Source organism: Xylona heveae, assembly GCF_001619985.1.
Source record: "Xylona heveae TC161 unplaced genomic scaffold L228scaffold_5, whole genome shotgun sequence".
In the NCBI taxonomy this organism is placed as follows: Eukaryota; Fungi; Ascomycota; class Xylonomycetes; order Xylonales; family Xylonaceae; genus Xylona; species Xylona heveae.
The window spans coordinates 957,033-980,756 of NW_017264197.1; the positions used below are offsets into that span (position 1 = coordinate 957,033).

The 23,724-nt window shown below is 49.3% G+C and overlaps 9 protein-coding genes across 9 annotated transcripts; 3 read left to right on the forward strand and 6 right to left on the reverse strand.

Annotated features, from left to right (window-relative positions):
- Positions 1 to 64: 64 nt before the first annotated feature.
- On the reverse strand, positions 65 to 2,816 carry L228DRAFT_136114 (ARM repeat-containing protein). Its single transcript, XM_018329136.1, has 6 exons — positions 2,265 to 2,816; positions 2,072 to 2,203; positions 1,875 to 1,994; positions 1,680 to 1,814; positions 377 to 1,629; positions 65 to 311 (listed from the first exon to the last, which is right to left on the reverse strand). Exons 1-6 carry the CDS (start codon positions 2,671 to 2,673, stop codon positions 189 to 191), a joined length of 2,172 nt encoding a protein of 723 aa, XP_018188350.1. The 5' UTR covers positions 2,674 to 2,816; the 3' UTR covers positions 65 to 188.
- A 1,752-nt stretch (positions 2,817 to 4,568) lies between these two features.
- L228DRAFT_268178 (Dolichyl-phosphate-mannosyl transferase) lies at positions 4,569 to 4,977 on the forward strand (the record flags this gene model as incomplete). Its single annotated transcript, XM_018335088.1, has 3 exons — positions 4,569 to 4,616; positions 4,671 to 4,739; positions 4,816 to 4,977. 3 exons carry the CDS (start codon positions 4,569 to 4,571, stop codon positions 4,975 to 4,977), a joined length of 279 nt encoding a protein of 92 aa, XP_018188351.1.
- L228DRAFT_247184 (hypothetical protein) lies at positions 4,816 to 6,189 on the reverse strand. The gene is made up of 2 exons (XM_018332585.1): positions 5,878 to 6,189; positions 4,816 to 5,818 (listed from the first exon to the last, which is right to left on the reverse strand). The coding sequence occupies exons 1-2, from the start codon at positions 6,074 to 6,076 to the stop codon at positions 5,223 to 5,225; spliced, it is 795 nt and encodes a 264-aa protein (XP_018188352.1). The 5' UTR covers positions 6,077 to 6,189; the 3' UTR covers positions 4,816 to 5,222.
- Positions 6,190 to 6,363: 174 nt separating this feature from the next.
- Positions 6,364 to 7,627, forward strand: L228DRAFT_136237 (hypothetical protein). Its single transcript, XM_018329137.1, has 2 exons — positions 6,364 to 7,539; positions 7,624 to 7,627. Exon 1 carries the CDS (start codon positions 6,482 to 6,484, stop codon positions 7,316 to 7,318), a length of 837 nt encoding a protein of 278 aa, XP_018188353.1. The 5' UTR covers positions 6,364 to 6,481; the 3' UTR covers positions 7,319 to 7,539; positions 7,624 to 7,627.
- Positions 7,628 to 9,546: 1,919 nt separating this feature from the next.
- L228DRAFT_238706 (50S ribosomal protein L13e) lies at positions 9,547 to 10,656 on the reverse strand (the record flags this gene model as incomplete). The annotated part of the gene is made up of 5 exons (XM_018331068.1): positions 9,547 to 9,966; positions 10,085 to 10,243; positions 10,387 to 10,433; positions 10,504 to 10,537; positions 10,654 to 10,656. 5 exons carry the CDS (start codon positions 10,654 to 10,656, stop codon positions 9,547 to 9,549), a joined length of 663 nt encoding a protein of 220 aa, XP_018188354.1.
- Positions 10,657 to 11,011: 355 nt separating this feature from the next.
- L228DRAFT_260932 (hypothetical protein) lies at positions 11,012 to 13,379 on the reverse strand. Its single transcript, XM_018334294.1, has 2 exons — positions 13,072 to 13,379; positions 11,012 to 13,003 (listed from the first exon to the last, which is right to left on the reverse strand). Exon 2 carries the CDS (start codon positions 12,947 to 12,949, stop codon positions 11,411 to 11,413), a length of 1,539 nt encoding a protein of 512 aa, XP_018188355.1. The 5' UTR covers positions 12,950 to 13,003; positions 13,072 to 13,379; the 3' UTR covers positions 11,012 to 11,410.
- A 1,218-nt stretch (positions 13,380 to 14,597) lies between these two features.
- Positions 14,598 to 17,074, forward strand: L228DRAFT_238708 (L domain-like protein; the record flags this gene model as incomplete). The annotated part of the gene is made up of 2 exons (XM_018331069.1): positions 14,598 to 15,452; positions 15,518 to 17,074. The coding sequence occupies 2 exons, from the start codon at positions 14,598 to 14,600 to the stop codon at positions 17,072 to 17,074; spliced, it is 2,412 nt and encodes an 803-aa protein (XP_018188356.1).
- A 79-nt stretch (positions 17,075 to 17,153) lies between these two features.
- On the reverse strand, positions 17,154 to 17,651 carry L228DRAFT_136262 (hypothetical protein). The gene has a single exon (XM_018329139.1). The coding sequence runs from the start codon at positions 17,486 to 17,488 to the stop codon at positions 17,234 to 17,236; it is 255 nt and encodes an 84-aa protein (XP_018188357.1). The 5' UTR covers positions 17,489 to 17,651; the 3' UTR covers positions 17,154 to 17,233.
- Positions 17,652 to 18,174: 523 nt separating this feature from the next.
- Positions 18,175 to 23,162, reverse strand: L228DRAFT_260934 (P-loop containing nucleoside triphosphate hydrolase protein). The gene is made up of 4 exons (XM_018334295.1): positions 22,980 to 23,162; positions 22,350 to 22,904; positions 18,937 to 22,278; positions 18,175 to 18,807 (listed from the first exon to the last, which is right to left on the reverse strand). Exons 1-4 carry the CDS (start codon positions 22,992 to 22,994, stop codon positions 18,610 to 18,612), a joined length of 4,110 nt encoding a protein of 1,369 aa, XP_018188358.1. The 5' UTR covers positions 22,995 to 23,162; the 3' UTR covers positions 18,175 to 18,609.
- Between the last annotated feature and the right edge of the window lie 562 nt (positions 23,163 to 23,724).

Genomic DNA, 23,724 nt, shown 5'->3' on the forward strand with positions numbered 1-23,724 from the left:
TTCGCCTTTGTTGGTCCTATCTGAATTTTGTACGTAGCGGAGAGTCGTAGTTTTAGGAGGAGAGTTGGATATCTAATTAAAGCAAATCCTGCAAAGAGAGAGGGGTATTCATTGCAATCGCCTGAAAACGACCGACATATAAAGGATTATTCCCATGCATAATATTTCCCATGAATGATTAGAATAGATTATTTTGCCTCGCGCTCATCCTCCGCCTGGCCTATAAGCTCGCTAAACGAGAGGTGGAGAGCATCTTGCCCTTGAAGCAATAGCTCGTATGCCCGTTTCCTGGCAGGCATGATCTCATCCGGCTGTTGATAGTCAATCAGTACAATTGTTCAATCGGCATAAAAAGGAGTATTGGAGAGATCCTTACAATGTTCTTGAGGGTCTCAGTCAGCAGCACCATCACATTATCTCGATCCCTCCGCCTCATCTCTGTTTCGGCATCATCCCCGGCCTGAGATCCTTCGGTATCTGTTTCAGATACTGGGATAATATCATCTTTCTCGTTAAGCACGCTCCTTCCCGTCACCGCCTTTACAACCCGCTTTAAGACTTCAATGTTTTGCATTGCCTCGTAGACTGCTAAAGCGCCCTCTCTGGTGCGTGAGATGAGGGCAAAAGCAAACCAGCCCTCGGATCGGATAACTGGCCAGTCGTCTTGGCAGACCATTGTGACCAAGGGGCGCCCAATTGCTGGGTGAAGAGAATAAAGACGAAACTTGTTATCTTGGAGAATTTCGATCGGGACTCCCTGATTGCCCGAATGAAGGGTACGGCAGACAGCAGTGACGAGCCGCGCTACTTCTGTTTTGGTCGGGGCTTGGTCAGATTTGTCGTGCAGTCTCAAAAGGAGGGAGAGGTAAGTCTGTGCATGAGCCGGTGAGTCGGGATCAGGGGAAAGCGGCGATAGCAACTTTTGAGTATTAGGAAATGAGCCGCCAATTACTTGGCGCGCGAGACTGGCAGACGAGTATTGGATTTGTGGAAGAGTGTCCAATTCCCAAAGCCGCGCCATCGTCTCAATGAGATTGCCTTCCCCTAGAGCCGTCTTGTTCTCCGCAGGAATGGCCAGATTTTTTAAAAATCCAGCAGCAGCATGCAAGAGCTGCGTATCATTGCTTGTTTCTAGAATATTGACGAGCGGATCCTGAACTCGAAATTCGTGAACCATAGTTCTACAGACATCATCGGATCGGGCAACGTTGCCCAGCATGACACAAGCACAAAGTTGGAGCTGGATCTGAGAAACGGAAAGCCACATTCGGAGAGAACCAATGAGCGGGCTGTCGAGCGGATAGGCTTGAGAGAATTCAGGCAGATATGAAATGTCCGAAAGGGCACGGATGAGATTTCCCCGCATCTGTGAGAGTTGTTTTGTGGTATCGTCCTGCTCAGAAGGTGTCTCGCCATCTGGAGTAAAGCGAGAATAAGACTCCACTAGGAAGGATAAGCTGGTTTCCACTGAACGAGTGAGAATAAGTTGTCGCTGGAATTTGACGTTTTCCAGAAAAGAAGCAGCAGCATTGACAATGGCCACAAAGTCGTCTAGTTCGGTTTCGGGTGTGGATGCAAGCCAAAATAGCGTCACAACCGTACTCTCCGGTGACATATCCGGACCTCGCGCTTTGAAGCATCAGCATGACCGTATCAAAAGAGGGTATCGTTTGACTTACGAGAAGAGCCAATGAGTTCAAACAATTGGATTATGTATGTGAATATGGGCAGTGCGGTGATGTTTGGCGTCTCGACCAGCGTCCTTGCCAATGCATAAGCGAGCCCATTCTCCGCAGCTTGATGACTTGCTGGTTCTGTTTTTGTTCGAAATTAGGATACTGTTGAAGCACGCATCATTGTAATCGTAAACTCACCAAAATCTATGCAAATATTATAAATTACAGGAATAGCTATTCGTAAAAGGGCCGGGTTACGAAGAAGGTCCATCAGCGGTATGAGATAATTACTCTGAACAACACGGATACGATTGTCATCTGCCGATTGTGTGTGTCAGTGTTTAATCGCATTAATAAAACGAAAGCAAGGATTCAAAGGCCGAGGAAGAACAGACCAGTGTCGGCACAAGAATTGCCAATGAGTCGCAAAGAGTGCATCATGAGGTCTTGAGGGATGTCAGGAGTCGCGGTGATTTTAAGGAAGAAATCCAGGATGCCTGCTTCGCCGTACGGTTTGCGCCATGCAGCTATAAAGGAGAATTAGCAAACGTCACGGCAAATAGACAAAGTCAATTGCATCAGACTTGCCATTGCGGCTTCCATCAGCTAGAACTTCTGCTGATCTGACCAGAAAAGCGGATCCAGACCACCACATCTGATCGAGAATCCCCCTCACATCCCTCAAGGCCTCAACCTTATGATCGCTTCCGTCGCCGGCGGGGAGTGATGAGTCCCGCAACTCGCCGATACCAATACCTCCTTCTACTTCCTCGGCACGCTGGAAAATAGCCTCGAGGGTACTGAGCATCTTCCTTTGTTCCTCATGCGAAAAAGATTGTTGCATCCGCTGTCCAAGATGAGCGCTGGCGTTGTCTGGCTTAGGAAGGCCTAGATAAACGCCGATTGACTTCTCGTTCCGAAGAAGGGCATTGGACGAAATTTGGTTTGGAGAAGATGCGGCCGAGGCCGAATTGGGCGGGGTGAATAGCTGCTCCATGTTGGGCAACCTGAAGAGTAAATAATGCAGCGTCGCGCGCCAGAACAATCAAACGGAAATTTCGTTGTCCCTGTGGCCTCTACATCGGCGCTTCCTCCGGGTAGCTTGAGGTCGGGAGGCCAAATGAGCAGGGGGAGGCGAGTTTAGACTGCGGCAAGGATGATTCATACAACTGTGAGCTGCGGAGATAGGAAGGAGGTCAGATTTAATTTTTTGACCTTAACGCGATTGGGGGAGCTGACGGCTTACCTACGTATATTTTTTGTGGTTTCGGAGACAGGGTCGAGCAGAGAAGTGGTGGCGTGCGGCTTGTGCTCAGAAGCCACTCCTGCGCCAAAGTGGGCAGGGGATGGAGCTCTAGGTTCGCGACCGCAAACGAAGAAATGGTGATGACACATCTGACTCCCTGGAGGGGCCGCTATCATCAGTAGAAGCGGTCACTAGTCGTTGGTCAGTCAGAGTTAGGAACAAGTCGGGCCCAACCTTAACCTGGGTCTCCCGGTTCACACAGGCCTCCCAAGCGAGCCGTCAGCAAGCCCCAAAGGCCACGAGGTGGACTACTCCGTAGGTAGAAGAGCTAGTGTCGAGCAATTGAGAAAGAATACTGTACCTGAAGAGACACATTCAAAGCAAGGACATGGTTGCATCAGACCATTCCCATAGCCCAGCTGTCGTCAGCATCACGATCAAACTTTGGGATTGAAATTCGAGAGAACGTGGCTGAGGCAACATTGGACAGTTTGAGATCGTAGCATATCACGGACGTAGAATGACGCGTCGCAAGCCATAAAAAAGGGGGAGGGATATCAAGATGACCTCTCAGCGATGATATTGATGATGATGATCTTGTTATTCGGCGATTGAGTGGAGCCTAGAGTGGTAGAATTAAGACTTTCGTCGAAGGATTGACGTTGAAAGTGTCCAAGCTTGGCGAAATGCGGGATGCCGCACGTCACAAGGCAACTCCAGGCAACCATGTTAATATGGGTGCCTGGTCAAGGCCGCATACGTAAGCGGGGCGAAAAAACATTCTAATGCATGTGGCTCAGCAATGCTAACAGTGATAAACACAGCATCAAAGGGAGGAAAGAGTCACATCAAATTTAATTAGGTTTCGATCATTCTCATCAGACGATCCTGGGGAGATCGCGATGCCTATGGATGGAACCTCGCAGAAGGGTGAGGTTATCCTCATTACAGCCGAGGGCCGAGAACCCGAACTTGAGCAAAGACTCACCTGTGGACCCAAATGACCAAGACAGACATTTAGCTTCTGACCCAACACTTTGAAATTGAATTTGGTTTGAAGCCCGAGAGATTTATGCTAAGCTAGAGGGAAATAACCCGGAATGGTGGATATTCATTGCCTGAGCACCTACCCAGATAGTTACCTCGCTCCTAACAATACTGTATAAAGCACAAAAGCAGCTAATAATCCTTGCTATAACTCAGTTAAGCTTTGCTAAATACCCGCTCGACTCATCTTAACTTAAGATCTATTGTATCAGAAGAATAACTACTGAAGCAGCAAGACAAAGGTTTAAAGTCTTATTATGAATTCCATTAGTGAGCAAGAGCCATTATTTTCATAAGTTCTGTCTCGTAATAATACATTGGAAGTGCTTGATTTTTGTGAATTTCTTTCCCCAGGAAAGGTCTCTGACATCTCTCTTGCCATGTGTTGATGACTAATCAGAGGAGAGCCCCTGGACAGCAACATGAAGCGTGGCTTAACCTGGAGACGGGCAAAGAGGGAGAAACACCATCAGTCTGCCAAAAGATAATTCCCACTGAACACGTCGCTCTTTCTAATTTTTCCTTTCAAAAGATTTCCTGATATTCACCCATTGACGATTCTGTTAAGATATCCAAATTTCCTCGTGAATCCAGCCAGCATGACTCGGGCGCAGCAGACTCTCTCCCTTGCTCTTCTCATCTCCTCTGTACGTATGATACGAATCCGTTGTTGCGACCCATCATTACTGATATAGCATTAGCTTTACCTTGTCTGTTATCTCGGCTTGGTCCCCCTACCTGCTAAAGTTCAAGAAGAATTGATACCAGTGGTATGTCTCTTGGGAGCTATGCCTATGCCCCTGCTGCAGATTTCCATCGAATTCAGCTACTCATCAACTTCTCTAGCTTCCTTTCTGGGCTCTCGTCTCCTTTGGCGCATTACTTTTATTCAAGCTCGGCTGGGGTGTTTTCACATTCAATGACGTACCGAATGCGCATAAGGAATTGATGGAGGAGATCAACTTGGCACGGACGGAGCTGAGGGCAAAGGGCGTGGACGTGGATTAGGAAAACAAAAGAACTATATGCATTGAACTATGATATCTCGCTCGCATAAATCTATCGACGCATTTCTATTCTTTCTGTACATGCGGACATCTTGCCCCGCAAGATCTCCCCTGGGTATTGAACTTCGACCAGTATATACAAACGGCATGGTTCCCTCATTCCCTCGCTCTTCTAACAAACCGTATTAGAAAACGCTATGCAGTAATATCTGTACAGTGCACGCGCTTCGGTTGCTCGGCAGGGCTTCAACCACGAGCGCTGCCCTCCCGAAGATGCTTCTCCTTCAATTTCTTTTCCGTACGCATGAACTCTCTGATGCCAATGGGAATGTCCGCGAAAAGATCTTTCTGCTCCGCTGTTGTGCCGCCGGCAAGGCCAGTTCCCCATTGTGATCCACTACCACCGCCGTCATCATCCATGCTGGAAGCGACATGCTGTGGAACGTCTTTAATTTCTTTTGCGGCAGAAATTCTGCGTTCCTCTTCCTTTTGCTTTTGCAATGCCTGCCGAGCCTCGGCCGTCCTTGCTGCCCATTCTTCGAGCTCGTCGCGATATCGATCCCAGACACAATTGACGCAGCCCGACATGCAGCAATTATCAGGCTCGCCTGGCCGAGGTGGCACTTTAATGCCTGCAATAGTCACGGACTTTGATGCAATTTCTTCCCTTCGCGCCTGGCGCTCGACTGGCCCTGCCAGACGCGAGCCAAAGACCACACGAGCCTTGGCCGCGCGCTCCTCTCTGTCGCTCTTTGTTGATCGCTCCTTGCGAGCTGTCGCAGCAGGCTTCCTTGTCGTAGGCTGAGTCGGCTGAGTCCCGTATTGCGGATCATTCAGAAGTACTGTAAAGAGGGGTCAGTCTGTGACCACCGCCACAACTCAAGTCTATTACTGGACGCACATTTGTAGTATCCACTGAGTGGTTTCGCTTGAGGCGGTTCTTGACCAGCTACCTCATTCTCTTTCCCATTGTCGTTCGATTTGTGGCTCTGAAAGCGCCAACCTATCCGGTCGCTATTTTGTAGACCCAGTCTTCGGGTGGGTATCCTTATTCTAGAGGCATTCAACCCCAGAGAATTAATGGCGGACAAGTGAGACATGCTGGACGACACCAGTAGTGGCCTTGGTTACGTCCAGTTGAGGTTGAGTTTGCGTGGAAATGACGCTCTTTAAAGTGCGAGGGAGGGCAGAGATATGCACCCACGGTGATATCGTGGGTGGGCAAAATAAATGACAGGAACTGGCAGGCGGTCGGCGGCACAAGAGAAGTACCAACGTCATCCCGCAGCTTTTCGGTATTTGATGTGAATGGAAGCTTTTGCCGGAAACACCTCGGGTAAACTTGCAAATCCATGTCGCTGCTCAGGGTCCATTGTGACGAGTTTCAACGCGACGTGAGATTCTAAACACTGCCCGGGCACAGCCAGAACAGTCGCAGCTCCTCTTTTTCCCACCGGCAGACAGCAAAGGGACTTACAAGTCTAGCTGTATGGGAACCCTTCACAATGCTAGACTCACCAGCCAAACGGCAGAAAACATCCGCGTCCAATACTGCCGACGCGCTATTGGCGACATCCACAAATGCATCACGTACGCGTGACTTTGACGCACCAAGCCTCAGACATGCTTCATATCTTTCTCCAACAAAAGCGAGCCTGCCGCGATTTATCCCTGGCTTGCGTCCGAAATCGCCTTTGAACCCACAATCCGGAAGGACTCTTGATGCTGGAAGCAAAGTGCCACCAGACGGAGCCCATGTTGGAGATTCCAATGGGACTGGATTTCAGCATGGGAAGGCTAAACGCGGACTCTTCGGGCTGAATGGACGGCCCAAATCATTATCACAAAATGACGAACCGAGAGCGCTTGATTTCAAATCCATCTCCAGCGCTGGCTTCTCTGCAGCCCCTCGACGTTCATCTCGTTTCTCAGGCCGGTTTTCGTCGCCAATACGTGAAGAGCGCGGTCATGGCGGCGCAAGCTCTACAGCAGAGACATCTGACAATGTACATGCAAGTCAGAGGGCAAGGCTAGAAGGGGTGGCTTCAATCGGTAGAGAGAATGAGGAAGCACATGAAGACGCTGAGCCGGATCTACCGCCTACACCCACCGACAGGAATGATCCTGCTGCTGCTCGACCAAAAGGCTTATTCAACAGTCCAAGTCGGAGGCGACTGCGCAAACAATTAAGCCGATCCACATCCCCAGCAAAGCAACACATCCAAGCGCGTGCAGGTGATGAAGGGGGAAAGCATCATGAAGATGGAGAAATCGAGGCACCGCCTTCAGCTGCCGGTAACACGATCAATCCCGAGAATTGCGCTGTAGATTTATTTCTCTAATGGATTTTCCCAGGACCGTTGACCCGTAGACGAGCTGCGATCAAAGAGCAGCAAGCCACTGACCACACCGCTGTGGCAGAGAAGCGCCGCTTGAAAGCCCGACTTTCCGAACGACTCGTCAAGATAAAACAAGATATTCAACGCTGCGAGGAAGAGCTAGCAAAGACCGAGCCAGATCAAGAATCCAGCTGGGATGATCCCAAGGACGTTCAAGACTACATGTACGGCTATCTTTATTCTTTTCACTTCTAACTCCTCTCAACTCCTCATTCGCAATTCGCAGACAGACTAACTTTGCCTCCCAGAACTCTCCTGCTATTCTCTAACCCGCCGGAGAACGACACCCCCACTACCGACACTTCTTCCGCAACACCAGAGCCGCCTCCTCTCTCACTAGCAATAACCTCCTTTTTACCGTTTTCCATACCTCCACCACCCGCCCACGCCGCACTCCCAACGCCCCCTCCATCCTCACCTCTCCGACCTATCCCATCACATCGACCCATCGATCTCGCCGATCCATTACCGCACCTTCAAGTCTTCACACCACTCACATTCACCTGCTCAACCACCACTTTTCCTTCGACCTCGTCGACCTCCTCACCATCTTCCACCATCCTCCAGCAACACGTAATAAACATATTCTCGCCCTCTAACCTGCTCACGTGCACCGTTACACTCGTCGTGGACCTTTCATCCCACAGCATCAAATCCCTATCGACCCACTCTCTCTCGCCATGGGCCGTGTCTGAACTCCAACCTTTTATCGCATCTCGTGAAAACGGAACTACTCCTGCAGGGAAAGACATAAGTACTCTTGGCTGGGCGTTAGGGAGTTACTGGACTCTTGCCGTCCAGCGGGCCGAAGCCTGGGCAAACGCGGAAAAGACCTACCCAGAACTAATCTCCACAAAGCTCGCTATAGCTTCATCAGAAACTGCAGAGCGTGATTCCCAAAAAGATCAAAATACCGCTGTATCATCCTCTTCTGTCTCTCTCCGCGCTCTGCTCACCCATCTCGGCCGCCAGACCCTCACGCTTCAAAAAGGTCCTGTCCAAGTGCTTATATCATGGCGCATTGAAATCGACTGGACAGGTGAGGCTACGTCGAAAATTAGTGCCAACGTTGGCGTTCCTGAGAACTGTACGTTCATCTTCCTTCTCCTTTTTTCTTCTCCCGTTTTTATTTCCCTTTGCCGTTTCTGAATTTCCGGCCCTCTTTTAACTTCCCTTTACCCTGTTTTATCCCCCTCCATTCAATTTCTCCCTTCCACTTACAACACGTATCCAGGTATATCGATGTGGCGATATACCGATATACCGAATCCCGCACTCGCCAAAGCAACCCTCTGCTCAAATACTTACACATTTGGAAAACATTTACAGGGCGCGAGACAGATTCACGAGCCTCTTTACCAAAAATCAACCATGTATTCGACACGCTGGTTCGTGAAAAGGGCATGGCTCAGGCACTGAGAGTTGTGGTCGGATTGTTATTTTTTTGATAATCACAGAACCAGAAACATCATTTTGAATACCGCGTATCCTAGTATCATTCAATGGGTTGCTGCGGGGTTAGCTCGAGGGGATTAGCTCGACTCTTGGGAACAGTGGTCTCTTTATCACTGGCGTTCAATCGGATTACTGGAGGGACTGCACGGTCGTGGTTAAGTTCAGTGCTGGAGCGTAACGGGCTTATAGCGCAGGTATAGACAAATCGGTATTAATGGTAATGGTATTAATGGGTCTCTTTGACATTGCTTCTTTCTCTCTTTGCCAGGCCATGTGCTCGGCGTAGGCAAAGCATGAGCGTGGAGAAATTTTTTAGGTACTTTGTTTCACATGTGAGAATGAGCTTTTGGAGATGCAGGTATAGATCCCCATGTAGGTACCGGGCATAGATGTAGGTATATTTATACGGCTAGCCTGCGTGCGAGATATATGAATGAGTTGAATATACCCATTAATATGAGAAAGTGTCGGAATGGCGGAAGGCGGATAAAGGAGATAGAAGGTCTTCTGTATCACTGTATCATGTGCATCTTGTTCACGGCAGAATAATCAAAACAGCAGTGTTTAACGTCATGAATATTAAAAGCTCAAGTTTTTTCGTGTTGATGTCAGAAATACATTTAGGCCATGAAAATTGAATAGACCTAATGAAAACCCCACACGCAAAAACCAGCTGGACACAACAGCCGTAATCCCCACGATTATCCCGCACCTTTTTATTTCTTGGCGGCAGCAGCGGTCTCCTCGGCCTTGGCCTTGGCACGCTTCTCCCGGACACCGACGAGACGGGCCTCGCTTCGGGCCTCGCGGAGTCTTCTGAAAGCGTTCTCCTCGCCCTTGGGGAGCTCGCTGGTGGCGACCTCGGTGTAGGCCTGCTCGGGGGTAACAATGTTGGTAATGGGGAGAGTAGCACCAATAGTCTTGGCAAAGTTCTCGCCCTTGGCGGCCTTGACCTCCTCGGCGGTGGCGTCGCCCTTCTTGTGAACGCCAGTGCGACGGGGGAAGAGGATGAGGCGGGCACGGTAGTCCTTGAGGCGCTGGACGTTGGCAGCGAGAGCCTCCTCGGAGCGGGTCACCCGGCGGTGGTCAACGGCGATACCGACGGTACGAGCGAACTTGCGGGGGATACCAGCAGCCTATTTTCCCAGCATCGACCAGTTAATTTAACCATTTCCAAGTAATGTATATCCTGACAAAAGGACGAAAACCAATATTTCGGCAGAATATTCTTCGGGGAGGGAAAAAGGAACGAACCTTCAGCTCATCGAAGGTGAAGCCGCGGCCGGCCCGAACGCGGCGGTTGTACTTGACGGTAGGGCATCGCACAACAGGGCGGAGCAGATCGGTGGGCCTGGGGGCAATGGCAGCAGCCTTGGTGGCACGAGCAGTGCGGCGCGCCTTCTTACGACCAGCCTGCAAAATGAAAAATCCATGTCAGATCGGTTGTTCATCGCAATTATTCGATCTCCAATCGTCTCGTTGATCGCGTGTATCCTCAGGGCGTTCGAGTCTTTCGAATATAGGGACAAATTTCTTCATCGTTCAGGGATATTTACCTGGTCGAAGTGGGTGCGCACGCGACGCTGCCAATCCTTTCGGAAGTCTAATGTTCCCAGTCAGTAAAACTGGCTCCGGGCAATTCAATATCCTCTTCTTTTTGCGGAATCACTCACGGTTGTGGGGGATCTGCTGGTTGTGCTTGATTGCCTATATTCCCGAAACATATCCCGTCAGCCGTTCGCCGCTCGAAATTTCCACAAGATCCATCCCAGAATTGCTCTCTCAATATAGCAATCTGTAGAACTTCATCGGATTGTACGCACCATGGTGACGGATGGCAATCAGTAAATCGGCGTTGTCGTTGTCGCTGTATCGCCTTGCACCGAAGTCGCCAAAGATCTGAAGGTCCTCGCTTGCGAATCCGTTTGTGTGCAGAGCCTCAATTCGCTAGCGCAAACCCTAAGCCCTAGAAAACTTTCCCAATGTAGACGCGACACCCGAGACCTGGAGACTCCAACTAACATAAGGTACCTCTGGCGAGCAATGGAACGTCACGCATAAACAGGAGACAACATCGTACCTAAAGCCTACAAGGCATGTGTGCGGATTCTGATCACTATCATCTGAACAAAACTTCAATTACGACTTTATTAATGTCGTTGCTTCTCATGCTGAAGCGTGGCTAAGCACCGTATGTGCCATGGAATGAAAGACGAATCGACAAAGCATTTGCATGAGAATTGCTGGCAACATGAAACGAGCAATGTCAATATTTTATGCTGTGAACAAATCTGCAAATTCCATTGAATATTTCGTAACTTCGTAACCAAATCGCTGAAAAGCAGGCTATCAGGTCTCGCCCGTAAAAATAGATGATATGAAAAGACCTTCGGGAAATGGACACCGCTTCGAAATATCACCAAACGCAATATAAAACGCCCCCATCCTTTATCATGAAATGCATCAGCAATGCGATAAAGCAGCAAGAGTTACGGATAATGCCGACGGGCTACGCGTGAGGAGTCTGTGCGCGCTAAGAAGCAAAAAACCTCGAATGAGGGCTTGGGATGTTAGTTGTTATCAATGCCTGGAATGGCTCCAGCCACCGATGCCCAAACCTACGCCTTCGGTCCGTCTTCTTTTTGCTGCTTCCTCGTCGTATTCATGATGGTTGTCATCAATCTTCCGCTTGGAGTGAGTCAGCCTTCTTTCAACGCCAGGTTTTCTCACTTGGCCGAATAGTTTGGTTTGCATCAAGCCTGGTTGACGGTTTGAGGGAGGGGGAACGCCAAGTGCCTCCGCTCTATGCCCAAGTGAAGTGTGGGGCATCTTCGCTGGATCGTGGCTAGGCTTTTCCTCGGCACCATAGGCGTCCTGGCCATCGTCACTCATGTCAGAAGCAGAAATCGTGCTGTCCCGACTCTCTCGTCTGCGATGTTGGTTGGACTCATGTCTGCGATCGTTTGCTGATAGAGCAGGACCAGTCTCGGCATAGCCAGCTTTACCCACAGACATGCGGCTATGTCGCGGGGTGACAGGAAGAGAAGAAACTGAATGTGTACCGCGTGACTGGCCGGGTGGATTTTGCTTCGAAGGCCGACTCCGTGTTGGACTTGTTGGTGCGCTTGCGTTTTCCTGGCTGAGAACTTGATCGGCTAAGAGCAAGGCAGCAAAGTTGGCTGCTTCTTCACCTGGGACGCGATTGCTAGGGGCATGAGTGGGACGACCACTCTCACCGTGATGAGGTGAACCATGACGAGGTGATTCATAGCCTGGGTGTGACGGAGCAGATTCATACAGACCGCCGGGACCACGGAGCTGATTAAGATGTGCACGGTTCTCCCGGATGCGGTTGCGTAAACGCTCATTCTCCTCCAAAAGAAAAGCCTGCTCATCCTCTTTCACCAAAAGCAACTTCTTCGAATGGCGTAATCTCTTTTTCAACGCATCATTCTCGGCTCGCAACAGATTACATTGCGCTTCAAGCTCAACCTCCCGCTGTGATCGGGGCGGAATCTCAGCTTCCCTGTGCGGCTCTAATGGCGGGTGAAGGCTAGCTTGGCGTTGCTGTTCCTGGAGGACATCCATTTCACGTCGAGTCATCTCGTGCTCAACTGCCATGCGCTTTGCGGCTTCAGATGTCTCAATGGAAAGGAGGCTGTGTTGAAGCTTGTAGTGCGCTTCGGACATGCGCGCTTCTCGGACATTACAACTCAAGTCATTGACCATTGAGCGAAGCTCGGCCGTGGATGCCACTGCTATCTGCTCAGGTGTAGGAACGGGTTGCGTGGATAGGTTGCTGAGATTGGGGCCAAGCTTGGCGGTCATAGGTGGAGAAGAGAGAAGAGACATGGCAGGCGTTGCAGCGCGAGGCTCAGGACTTGCCGTCGATGCTCCCGTGTGGGGAATCTGAGAAGATGGTGGCGGCGTCATGGAGGAAGAGTTAGGGTGAGAAGGAGCGTGCTTGGCTTGCTCTACTCGAGCTGATTGCAATCCTGAAATCGCGGCTGCCGGACTTGGAGAGGAGAGGTGATCTGGAAGGGATGCGTGTTTAGGTACGGGGGTGCTTGGTGCTGAGTTGTTTGTCGTCGAACTGTGCGTGGGGCTTTGATTACTCATGATGCACCTGGAAAGAAGACGATCCAGCGCAATGAGCGAATGTGAAGCTGCCGCCTGCATGAACACGTCAATTAGCCTCATTTATGTATTGACGAAGGATGATGGAGGAGGAAGCTGCATACAAATGCCCCAGGAGAGAGCGTCAAGATTGGTTTTGCAATCGCGCTGGTCGTCTGTTCAGGGAATCCTGGATGGCTAGGCGCGAATGTAGTGAACCAGAGTATTGAATAGGTAGGCAGAAACTATGACGCAGGTGGTTGTCGCAGGACTTTTAGTGTTATAGTGTTTGAATCGCGAAGATGCGGCGACTGCGATGAAGGTATTGCGAAGACTGGAAGACTGTGGGTGAAGTTGTCTCTATTTTGAGGGCATTGATCCCACACGGGAGGAATGCTCTCGGTCCTGGGAGCGGGAGTTCGTGTGGAGGGAGGAGGCTGGGTGGATGTCGCAGATGAGTGAAAGCGTGGATCCCTTTGGGTCAGTTTACCCACACGATGCTTTAACGAATTGAATGGAAGCCTCTCATTGGTCAGATGGCGGACGGAGTAATAATGCTTCCAAGATAGGTATAGCGTGGTCACGAGGAGCAACCAACGACGTAAATAGCAACCCTTCACACCAAAAGGGTCTCTGGCGACTTCTGACGTGAAAGGAAATATCAAAGCATTTGTTGACGTGACTGCTGGTCTGTCATTCGTCGTTTCCGGATCAGTCCAGAATAATCTGACCATGCATCTATGATTATGTGTATTTCAAAACATGCTGTCCAAGTGTTCTCTACATATTTGAATGCGGTGCACGTGGTCAAATTTTTGATATCTGAAAGGTCCTGAATATCTCCCAGCGAAGGATTAATATGGATCAGATCAATCGTCCTAAACAGTCTATAAGGCCCAGCGCATTACCGCGCCCTTCTAAATTACCTCTGCCAACTTCATTTCAAACGCGAAGTCTGCGCCCCTCGCCTTCACGGGAGCGACTGGAGGCAGATAAAGGATTATCAATTAACAGATTGCGATCTGCTCCTCCGCGGCAACCATTATTTTCTGGTGTGCCTACTGGAGCGGGTTGGGCGGTCAGACGTGATTTGAACAGCGATGGACAGAGGCGTACCGGTGTCCTCCATTCCACTCCAGTGAAAACTCGGAATGTGCAAGATAGTTCTTTTGCAGGAATAAAGAACCAAGATGAGGCAGAAGAACTGAATACAGATATTGCTGTATCAGATGAGGAACTTCCAATTGCTGCCGAGTCAGCTTTTATGCCAAGGTCGTCTCGTCTTTCTCTCTCGGAACGCACAATTGAGACTCTCTCCAACTCGCCTCTAGCAAAGGATCGAAAGTCAAGCTTTTATTCAAACAAGAGTCCCACTCGTCAACAAAGCCGGCTAGGTTCAGGGGCAAGCAGTAGGAGCAGACGCACGTCTGGCTCTGTATCTTCTTCAAACACTTCCTCTAGAACTGCGAGCTACGAGCAAAACTATCAACCCCCCTGGACACAATCAACGAAGCAAGCGCCGAGTTTATCGCTTCCTTTAGGAAGCTCTCTGCCACGTTCAAGGATTAGCTCCGGCCCAGAATCTGTACCTGCTCAAAACCAGAGTGCCACAAGATCTGAAAGTTGCTCACGTCCCAATGCGACTTCAAACATGTCTGTATCAGCTTTCAGCAAGAGATCCCTGCCGAGCCGCTCAGAGACCAGCAGAGAGCCTCTCAAGGCGGGGCAGCCAAGACAAAGCTCAAAGGAGAATCCTACTCCACGATCGATGAACAGTACGGCTAAAAGGATGGCAAACGAAACCCCAAAGCGTGCTGTTATTTCTGCTGCAAAGTCGTCCGCTGTACGAGGACCATCTCAAGCAACTAGGCCTCCAATCTCAAAGCCGGTGAATGCGTCGGAGGAAGGAGAAGATCCGGATCCGGAGTTGGAGAAACGCAAGGTGTCCAATTCTTCTAGTGCTCTTCGTGAGACTATTGCAAGAGCTAAAGCGGCACGGCGGGAACTGGTAGCTCGGCAGACAAGTACAGGCGAGAAGAAGAACAATGCTTCTAAAAGTTCTCAAGTGAACGCGGCTAATTCTTTTGCTGCCGAATCTATTGTGGATGATTTTGAGCCGGGAATGCTGCAGGATGAGCACGTTAACTTTTTAAAGAAGCGGGTCAACGCAGCACGCACAGATGGACGCCTCAACATATCTGGAATGGGCCTAAAAGCAATACCCAGCGAAGTCATTCATATGTATGACATGGACTCAGTTGAAGCGGCGGGTGGGTCATGGTACGAATGCGTTGATCTGGTTCGCTTTATAGCGGCAGATAATGAGATCAGCGAAATCGAGGACCACCTCTTCCCCGACAAACAACTGAGTTCTGCAGAGTTTAATGAGGATGAAGATCATGGAAACCAATTTGGCGGTTTAGAACTCCTAGACCTTCACGGCAACCTCTTAACTTCAATTCCTCCCGGCCTGAGAAGGCTCGAGAGGCTTGTCACGCTGAACCTGGTAAATATTGCCCTTTTCCCGTCCCTTCGCACGTGTGCAATTTACTGAAAACATTGCTTGTACAGTCCAACAACAAATTAGGCCAAGAGGCACTCGACATCATTAGTGAAATCGAAAGCCTTCAAGTACTGAAACTTGCGAACAACAACCTCGAAGGTGAACTAGAGCCTAGCATCTCGCGCTTAAAGAAGCTCGAAGTGCTCGATCTTCGCGGAAATTCCATCACCAGTCTGCCCAGAAGTCTAGCAGATTTGGCCGAACTCCGTAACCTAAATGTATCAGAGAACAGAATCTGCTCTCTTCCAATAGACTCGCTCGTCTCTTTGCCAATCAGGGAACTCGTTCTTTCCAAGAATAATCTCTCTGGGATTCTCTTTGGTCGCAGCGTTGTTTCATGGTCCTCTCTCCAGTTTCTCGACATCTCCAACAACAATCTTGTCGAGCTTTCAGAAGAGGAAGAATTTCATCTTCCTTTACTCCATACACTAGCACTCTCATTCAACTCCATAACGTCCTTGCCGAACATTAGCTCCTGGGCTGAGCTGGTTACTTTGACCGCGGAGGACAACAAACTTTCATCCATCCCGCAAGGTCTTTCGTCTCTGTCGAAACTGAAGAGCGCCGACTTTACAGGCAACAACATTGTCACACTCGACGAACACATTGGCAGAATGGACAGCCTCGACGTCTTGCGTGTAGCTGGTAACCCTCTGCGCGAGCGGAAATTCCTCAACATGTCCACAGACCAACTGAAGCGGGATCTCGCAAGTCGCCTTGATCCAGAACCTGTCGATGGCTCCGATGCGTTTGACTCGGAAGTTCCCAACCCAACAACCGGATACTCGTCAGCCAAACATCCTTCATCCGCTTCTCTGTCGAAATGGCCCGTTCAAACGGATGGAAAGCTCGACTTGTCATCCAAAACACTAGACGACAGCAATATCCATTCCATCCCATTCGAAGAACTCGCAATAAGCGAATATACTATCCGCAATCTCCTCCTCTCCCAAAATCGGCTGTCGCTTATACCCATGTCTTGCCTGTCTATTGTTTCTCACAGCCTCGTCAACTTGGATCTTTCACACAACTCCCTCAAAGGCTCGTCCTATCTGCCTCTATCTTCTCCATCCCCTTCTTCCTCTTCCTCTCCATCCTCTCCATCCTCTTCAACGGCACCATCAACCTCCCTCCCCCTCACCCTTCCAAAACTCAAATCCCTCTCCCTCGCATTCAACAGCATCACCTCCCTCGCCCCTCTCCAGTCCTCCCTCCAAGCGCCGCTTCTTGAATATCTCAACGTCTCTACCAACCGCATTACCTCCCTCCCTGTCCTGCGCTCCACTTTCCCCAGCCTAACCACCCTCCTCGCTTCCGAGAATTGTATCCAGGATCTTACCTACGAAGCTGTCGAGGGCCTGGCGGTGGTCAATCTCGCGAGCAACGATATCGGTTCCTTGCCGCCCCGGATGGGTCTCCTAAAGGGATCTCTAAAGAGCTTGGATGTCAAGGGCAATAGGTTCCGCGTGCCAAAATATACGGTGCTTGAAAAGGGAACGGAAGCTACGCTGGATTGGTTGAGGGGTAGGATACCTGCTGATGATGATGCTGAGGAGGTATTTTAACCCTTTTGGCCTCACTTCGTTCGGTTTATTCGTTTGGTCTGTCTCGTTCTTGGCTCATTTCTTTCGGTTCATTCGGTTTATTCCCTTTATTCGTTTGATTGGTTTTATTCATTTGTCGGTCTCGTTCTTGGCCCATTTCGGTTTATTCATTTGTCTGTCTCACTCATCGCTGATCGTGGCCTGTTTTGTTGTTATTGGTGGTAGTGGTAGTGGTAGTAGTTTGGTCTGGTCTGATTTGTTGTCGTTGTTGATGGTGGTGGTTGCATTTACTGCCTCCTTGGCCCGCTCTTCTTCTTCTTCTTCTTCTTCTTCTTCTTCTTCTTCTTCTTCTTCTTCTTCTTCTTCTGAGCACTTGAAGCGATTAGAGCGATTAGAGCAATTGCATAGCGTCAGATGCATGTATTGTATACACATCCCTTAGGCACGTTGCATGTATACATTTATGCATTTTATGGAGTCCTGTTGAACATTATAGCTCTTATTATACTTTATAGCACCGCACTGCACTGCATGGTCTACTGTACCACACAGCACAGAACAGAACAGCGAAGAGCAGAGCGGCATAGTGTACTGTATTGTATTGTATACTATAGTGTCGTACTTTTTTCCAGCTGTCAGGCATAAGCATACGTACCTTACATGGCACGAAAGAGCACGTAGCTTGTTTTGTCGAGAGCAGCTCTGACAAGGCTTAATTGCACGTATGTACGGAGTAGAGCAACTTATATACCCGCCCAACAGAACTACCTGTAGATATCATACACCCTTCTCTTATTCAATGTACCCTTTGGCTTTATTCTTTGAGTTCTTTTCAGAAAGTGCACGTCGATGATATGATGTGATACATGAGGACAGAATGATGGAATAATAGAAGGATAAAGGATAGGGGGGTAGAAGGGTAGAAGGGTAGAAGGGTAGAAGAGCAGAGGACAAACAGTACGTACGATTGGATAAGACAAAACATAAATTATGTGACGCAAGAAGCATAGAATGAGAGATAGTACGATAAATCACGCGACACAAATAGGATAGAAAGAGATGATAGATATAATTGGAGAATATATCCCACGCAAAAGAGGGATATAATAAGAAGAAGAGAGGAAGGGAGACAAAACGGAAAAGAAAGAAAGAAAAAAAGAGACATTAAAAGAATGGGAAAGAGAGAAAAGGAAAAGGGGAAAAGTAATTGTTCTATTTGTACAGAATCTAAAAAGCGAGATGAGATATAAAAGTATATCACAACGGACTCTAGGGACTCTATAATATACATTGACGGCAACCAAGCGTGATCTTCCTCTTCTTCTTTTTTCTAATAAAACCCAGCAAAGACGTTGTATATAAAGCTTCCGCACATGCCCAAATTTAGAAACCGATAACAACATTTTTGGTGTCAAACGAGAAGGAGACGCGAGTCAAGCTCAAACTATAGCCGCCAGATTATGAAATCGGGAGAAATGTACTAGATAGGTAGGTAGGTAGGTAGGTAGGTAGGTAGGTAGGTAGGTAGGTAGGTAGGTAGGTAGGTAGGTAGGGGACTAATGCAAGTCAAGGCGGGACATGGCATCAGTAGCGGACTTGCGCCATTTGCGCTCAATGTATTTGCCGGTGGGAATGTCCTTGTCGAGGACATCGACGAGGCCTTGGGCGAAGAGCTCGCAGAGCTGGTTCTCGTGGAGGAATTTGGTCTGGTCGAGTTTGTGGTTCTCGATATCGGCGAATGCGCCAGCGAGAAGCTATGCATGTTAGTATGGTATCAAGTGAAAAGACGGGGAATAAAAGAATCAGGTTAGAGATGAGGGGATGAAGGAAGAGATTGATGTTGGGAATAAAAACTGAGAGGAATGATAAGAGAGATAACTTACTCTATCAAGGGCTTTTCTGAACTCAAAAATGGTCTTGGCTTCTCTGCCGTCGCTGGACCAGGTGGTAGTCTTGACCCAAAAAGGCAGCCAGCTGCCTACTTGGATCTTGCGCGGCGGTGCGTGCGTGAGCCGGCCACCAAAGAGGGCGGCAGCAAGCGGGGTGATGAGCGTGGTATCTCTGAGGAAGGTGGTCTTGGCGTCTGTTGATTTGGACAAGGTAGAATAAGTCATGAGTGAGGTTTCCTGGTTGCCACCACCGGCCTTCTTCATCTGTGAAAAGGGGACATGGTTGATTGAAGAGGGGTGCACAAAGCATGTCTTTTCACTCTCCGTACGCCAGCTCTTTGTGCCACGACCACCGGTTATACCGATATTGTTGCCCATGCCGGCAAGTGCAATGGCTTTTAGGAGTGGCACATTTGCAGAATTCTGATTCAGTGAAGGAGTTCCCACTTCGGAATTGGTACGCTGTTTCGCTGGTACCTTGGGAATCAAACCAGACTGGACAAGGACATCTTCAATCTGGTTCACTGTATTCTCGACCGATCGGAAAGCTCCATAATGGATAAAGTTCTTCTCGGCGTATTTGAAGGCCTCCTGGTTTGTGCGGTTGTCACGGTACCAACGTAGTTCCCGGAAGGCATTGATCATGCCGATATGGTCGCTTCCAGTGCCTTCAGCAAAAGAACGACGGGCTTCAGCTGCCTCCTCTTTCTTACCAAGCGGAGAGACGAATATGCCACGATCTGATGCCAGAGCTCCGAGGACCAGCATGGGGTCGAGACAGCGGAACACCACAGCCAGAACCATCATCTTGCCAAGGTTGGGATGAACAGGTAGCGAAGCCAACAAACGTCCAAGTGGAGTCAACATCTCATCATCGGTCAGCGCTTCCAAAGCCCGCAGATTCCGTACAGAGGCCGCAACGGCCTCTGGTGCCGGTGGTTCAATGGCTTCTGAGAGGAATTGATCGATGTTCGTATCCAAAGAGTGAGCTTTGACATCCAGACAGACTTCCTGCAAATCGGACCGAAGCATCTCAGGCAGACCAATCGATCGCAAGGACTCGTATCTTTCTTTGGTGAACAGAGCATAGTAGTTTCCATCCCGGACTCGTCCAGCACGTCCGGCCCGCTGGCGAGAATTTGACTTGCTCACCCAGCAGCACTGCAAGCGAGTGATGCGGCGAAGTTGGTCATACCGCTTCTCTCGAAGCTTGCCGCTGTCGATCACGTACTGCACATCCGGAATAGTGATGGAAGTCTCGGCGATGTTCGTGGCCAGGATAATCTTGCGGCAACCCTCCGGCACCTCGCTAAAGACATCCGTTTGCCCCGAGGGTAGAGACGAATGTAGCAAAGACACACGATACTTTGAGCTATCGTCAACGTTGATGCCAAGTGGACGCTCTTTTCGCAAAAGGTTTTCCACTTTGAGAATCTCTTCAAGACCAGGGAGGAAGACCAGAATTGCTCCTTCGTTAGTGTCGCGAGCAATGAGTCCAATAGTGGCCGCCACCAAGCCAGAGGGCACTAACGCGTCCTCTTTCTCAGAGACAACTTCACCTTCGGCATTATATTTCCGCTTCCAGTCAATTGCAGCAGGCTCGTCGTCGTCCATCGATTGATCCTGGTTTGCCGCGTTGTTGAGAGGGCTCTTCTTAAAGCTTTCTTCATACGCCAGATGTTCTCTGGTTTGAGGATCTCTTTCCAAGAGACGTTGGATCTCTCGGCCACCATTTTGTTGCAACCGCCCCAGAACTTCGTCTAGGTAGTGGTAACTGACGGGGAACGTTCGGCCGGGGACACTCAACGTCGGGCATTCCACCAGTTGACCGTCCTGACCCAGTTGTTTAAAGTAGCCAGCAAAGAGTTCCGTGTCCAAAGTGGCACTCATAAGGACAACCCTGGGCACAGGCTTTCCAAGACGCACGCGGTCCTTGACTCTGCCCTTGAGAAGGATCATCAAGAAATCAATGAGGATATCCCGCTCGTGAACTTCATCCACGAAAAGGTGGGAAACATGATCAAATACCGAATCTGGATTGTTTTGCAGCTGTTGAAGAAGTATACCTGTTGTGCAGTAGGTAATGCTTCCTCCTTGTTCAGGCGTTGAGCGGTCAAACCGGACCTGGTATCCGACCGATTTCCCTAACGACTCATTTCGTTCTTCAGCAACTCGACGGGCCACTGAAGTTGCCGCAATTCTTCGCGGTTGAGTGCAAATAATATTGCATTGAGCACCCTCGCCTCGAGAAATGGCATCATCGAGCACAATTTGAGGGGTCTGAGTCGTTTTTCCACTTCCAGTGGCGCCTACTACGATGCTGTAGACATTTTGATTCACCATATCCAAAACCTTTGCGTGATACTGGTTCATTGGAAGGCCCTCTCGCTTAGACCTCAAACTTTCCAGCTCAGGATCCTTCAAGTATCGTTCTCGGCGCTTTTTCAGCTTCTCGCTCTTGCGTTTGGCTTCATTTGGAGACAAGGCTTTCCGAGTGTATCTGTCCTCATACTCCCTTCCTTCATATCGCATAGCTTCCTCCCGTTCGTCAGGTAGACCAGCTTTCCTGACCTCATACAGAGTCTCTCGCATCGAAATCAAGCAATCCTGTTCGACTACAAAGTCGACTGGCGGCATCGGTCTTACAATTGCTCCATTCCCCTCCTTGAGGGCCTCGAGGAACTTGGGATAGAGCTCCGGATCCTTCTTCTTGAGCGCAACAGCGGTAAAGAGCGCCGATATGTCTTGACCTTTGTTCTTCTTGCCGTACGTGTCGAAAGGATCCCCAAAAGGCTGTCCATTCATAAGGCATTGCCACCTTGTGAGCGGCACACTCACACCAGTCTCATTCTTTGGAATATCTTTGGCGTCATTGTCAATTTTGGTGCCCGTGTAGACTATTCTATAGTACTCGAGGAAGGTTTTCGCATTTTGGACGGTGAGTGACTGGGAGTCATTAAGCGCAAGTGACTCTGTACCAAGTTCGGATTGAAATTTTTCCGCTTCCTGCTTGAAACGAACAGCGGCTCCAACTTGCGCCATCTTGTAGGACTGATGTCGGCCTCGGACATGGATCTTGTGCTCGGGAAGCTCAATTGAATACTCAACGCACCAAGGGCTTCTCGGATCGAAGGGCGTATTAACATGGCTGTAAGTAATGCTTGGAATGGCATCAAACCGAGCAGCATAATTGACAACATCCTCTATCGCGCTGTCGTCTTCTTTGTAGATTGGGTTATGATGGTTAATATCGGCAAACTCGAAAATCTCCTTCAGGATACCAGCTTCGTGAAGCTGTGCTAGTAGATGGAGATATGCCGCTTTCTCCGCAATTGTCTATCCGGGCGTTAGGAAGGAAAGGTCCAGTAAGAGATAATGATGCATGGGTGCATGGATGCATGGCTTACCTTGTTCGCTCCCTCGCCGACAGCATTCATCTCCCCGCGGGCTCTGAGAAAGCCGCAATGTATGTTGCAGCGCATCGCCCCGTACGATCGTGAGAAGGAGAGCCTCATCCTGAGCACCTTCTTTGTCGATTTTCGAAACGCCTCCCTTGGATCAGTGAAGAGACTTTCAGGTGCTCCTTTGTAATCTGAAGGCGATGGTAGCTTGAAAGTGCGTCGAACATATGCTTCATCCTTGAGGTCTTGCCGATTCTCTTTGTCGAACCGCCTTCGTTGCGAAGGCGGCGGCCTAGTATTACCCTCCCATTTCCGTTTGCCCCCTTCCTGGGGTCTAAATCGTCCGTTATGAAACTGTCTATTTGATGGACCGCCACCAAAATTCGACTGTCTGTTACCCCACGACGTGTGCTGGGGCTTCGAATTAAAGGGCCGCGCCTGCGGATTCAACGCGCCTCGCGGGTTAGGATTGGGGTTCGGATTCGGATTCCGCCATGATGAGCGGGCCAAGAACTCGGGTTGGTTGGCAGTTTTTGACATATTTAAGCAATTATATATACGCTTGAAGGCGCAACATGAGCATGAATACATAATGCAGCCTTTTGAGGCGAAAGTCCTAGGGGGAAAGAAACTTACAAGTGCTCTCCTCATTCCTTAGCAAAAAAGCGACTCGATCACTTCCATCACGCGAGAACCAAGAGATTCTCGAGCGGCTGAAATGAATGCGTATTGCAGCGTGCGTATTGTTATTCCAGAACTGCCTATACAAAGGAGTTCCTGATATACAAATTTTTTGAAAAGTAAAGCGACAGTGTAAAGATAAAAAAGTCGACGTTTCTTTCAAATTTGCTTTTGTTTCTTTTGGCGAATCACTTTTGCTACCCTATGACATCCGAATTTCGACAAATTTAGGGGCGCTAAGCCGGGAGTTAACGTCACTAAGGTTCCACCCTTTTGGAGTTCCTTTTCCCGCCTCGGCCACCCCAGAAAGACTTTCTTCGGCTCGCTGAGTCCTAGGCAGACTTTTCCCTTCGCTGCCTTCTATTTCGCCACTCCTAACTAGTTGAAGTTTACACTGTTGGTACAAGGACCAGTAATTTCATCGTGTTCGAATATTTGCCTTGCCGGCTCTATTCTATAATCGAATAATGCATGAAGATGAGAACTATAAAAGTTTTGTATAGGCTCTGCTACGCACCAGCTGCACAAAAGAAAAGCCGAGTACGAAACGGGGCGTACATGGACGAATAAATGCTCCATGAACCGAAGAGTGATGGGACATTTAGACCATGCCAACAATATAAATCAACACAAAACGCCATTGCCGCCCCATTTTAACCATTCATAAAACGTACTCCAGCCAAATAAAAGCGCGGGGCTT

What these genes read in the sequence shown, in the direction of transcription:
- L228DRAFT_260932 (XM_018334294.1), bottom strand. Translation starts at nt 12,949, where the DNA reads ATGAGTAATCAAAGCCCCACGCACAGTTCGACGACAAACAACTCAGCA.
- L228DRAFT_260934 (XM_018334295.1), bottom strand. An exon ending in TCGGCGAGGGAGCGAACAAG is followed by an intron (nt 22,279 to 22,349) that starts GTAAGCCATGCA and finishes ACGCCCGGATAG; the next exon opens with ACAATTGCGGAGAAAGCGGC. An exon ending in TCAGAAAAGCCCTTGATAGA is followed by an intron (nt 18,808 to 18,936) that starts GTAAGTTATCTC and finishes TAACATGCATAG; the next exon opens with CTTCTCGCTGGCGCATTCGC.
- L228DRAFT_136237 (XM_018329137.1), top strand. Translation starts at nt 6,482, where the DNA reads ATGCTAGACTCACCAGCCAAACGGCAGAAAACATCCGCGTCCAATACT.
- L228DRAFT_247184 (XM_018332585.1), bottom strand. Translation starts at nt 6,076, where the DNA reads ATGTCTCACTTGTCCGCCATTAATTCTCTGGGGTTGAATGCCTCTAGA. An exon ending in ACTCAGTGGATACTACAAAT is followed by an intron (nt 5,819 to 5,877) that starts GTGCGTCCAGTA and finishes CCCTCTTTACAG; the next exon opens with TACTTCTGAATGATCCGCAA.
- L228DRAFT_136262 (XM_018329139.1), bottom strand. Translation starts at nt 17,488, where the DNA reads ATGTGTATACAATACATGCATCTGACGCTATGCAATTGCTCTAATCGC.
- L228DRAFT_136114 (XM_018329136.1), bottom strand. Translation starts at nt 2,673, where the DNA reads ATGGAGCAGCTATTCACCCCGCCCAATTCGGCCTCGGCCGCATCTTCT. An exon ending in TAATATTTGCATAGATTTTG is followed by an intron (nt 1,815 to 1,874) that starts GTGAGTTTACGA and finishes GAACAAAAACAG; the next exon opens with AACCAGCAAGTCATCAAGCT. An exon ending in CTGAGACCCTCAAGAACATT is followed by an intron (nt 312 to 376) that starts GTAAGGATCTCT and finishes GACTATCAACAG; the next exon opens with CCGGATGAGATCATGCCTGC.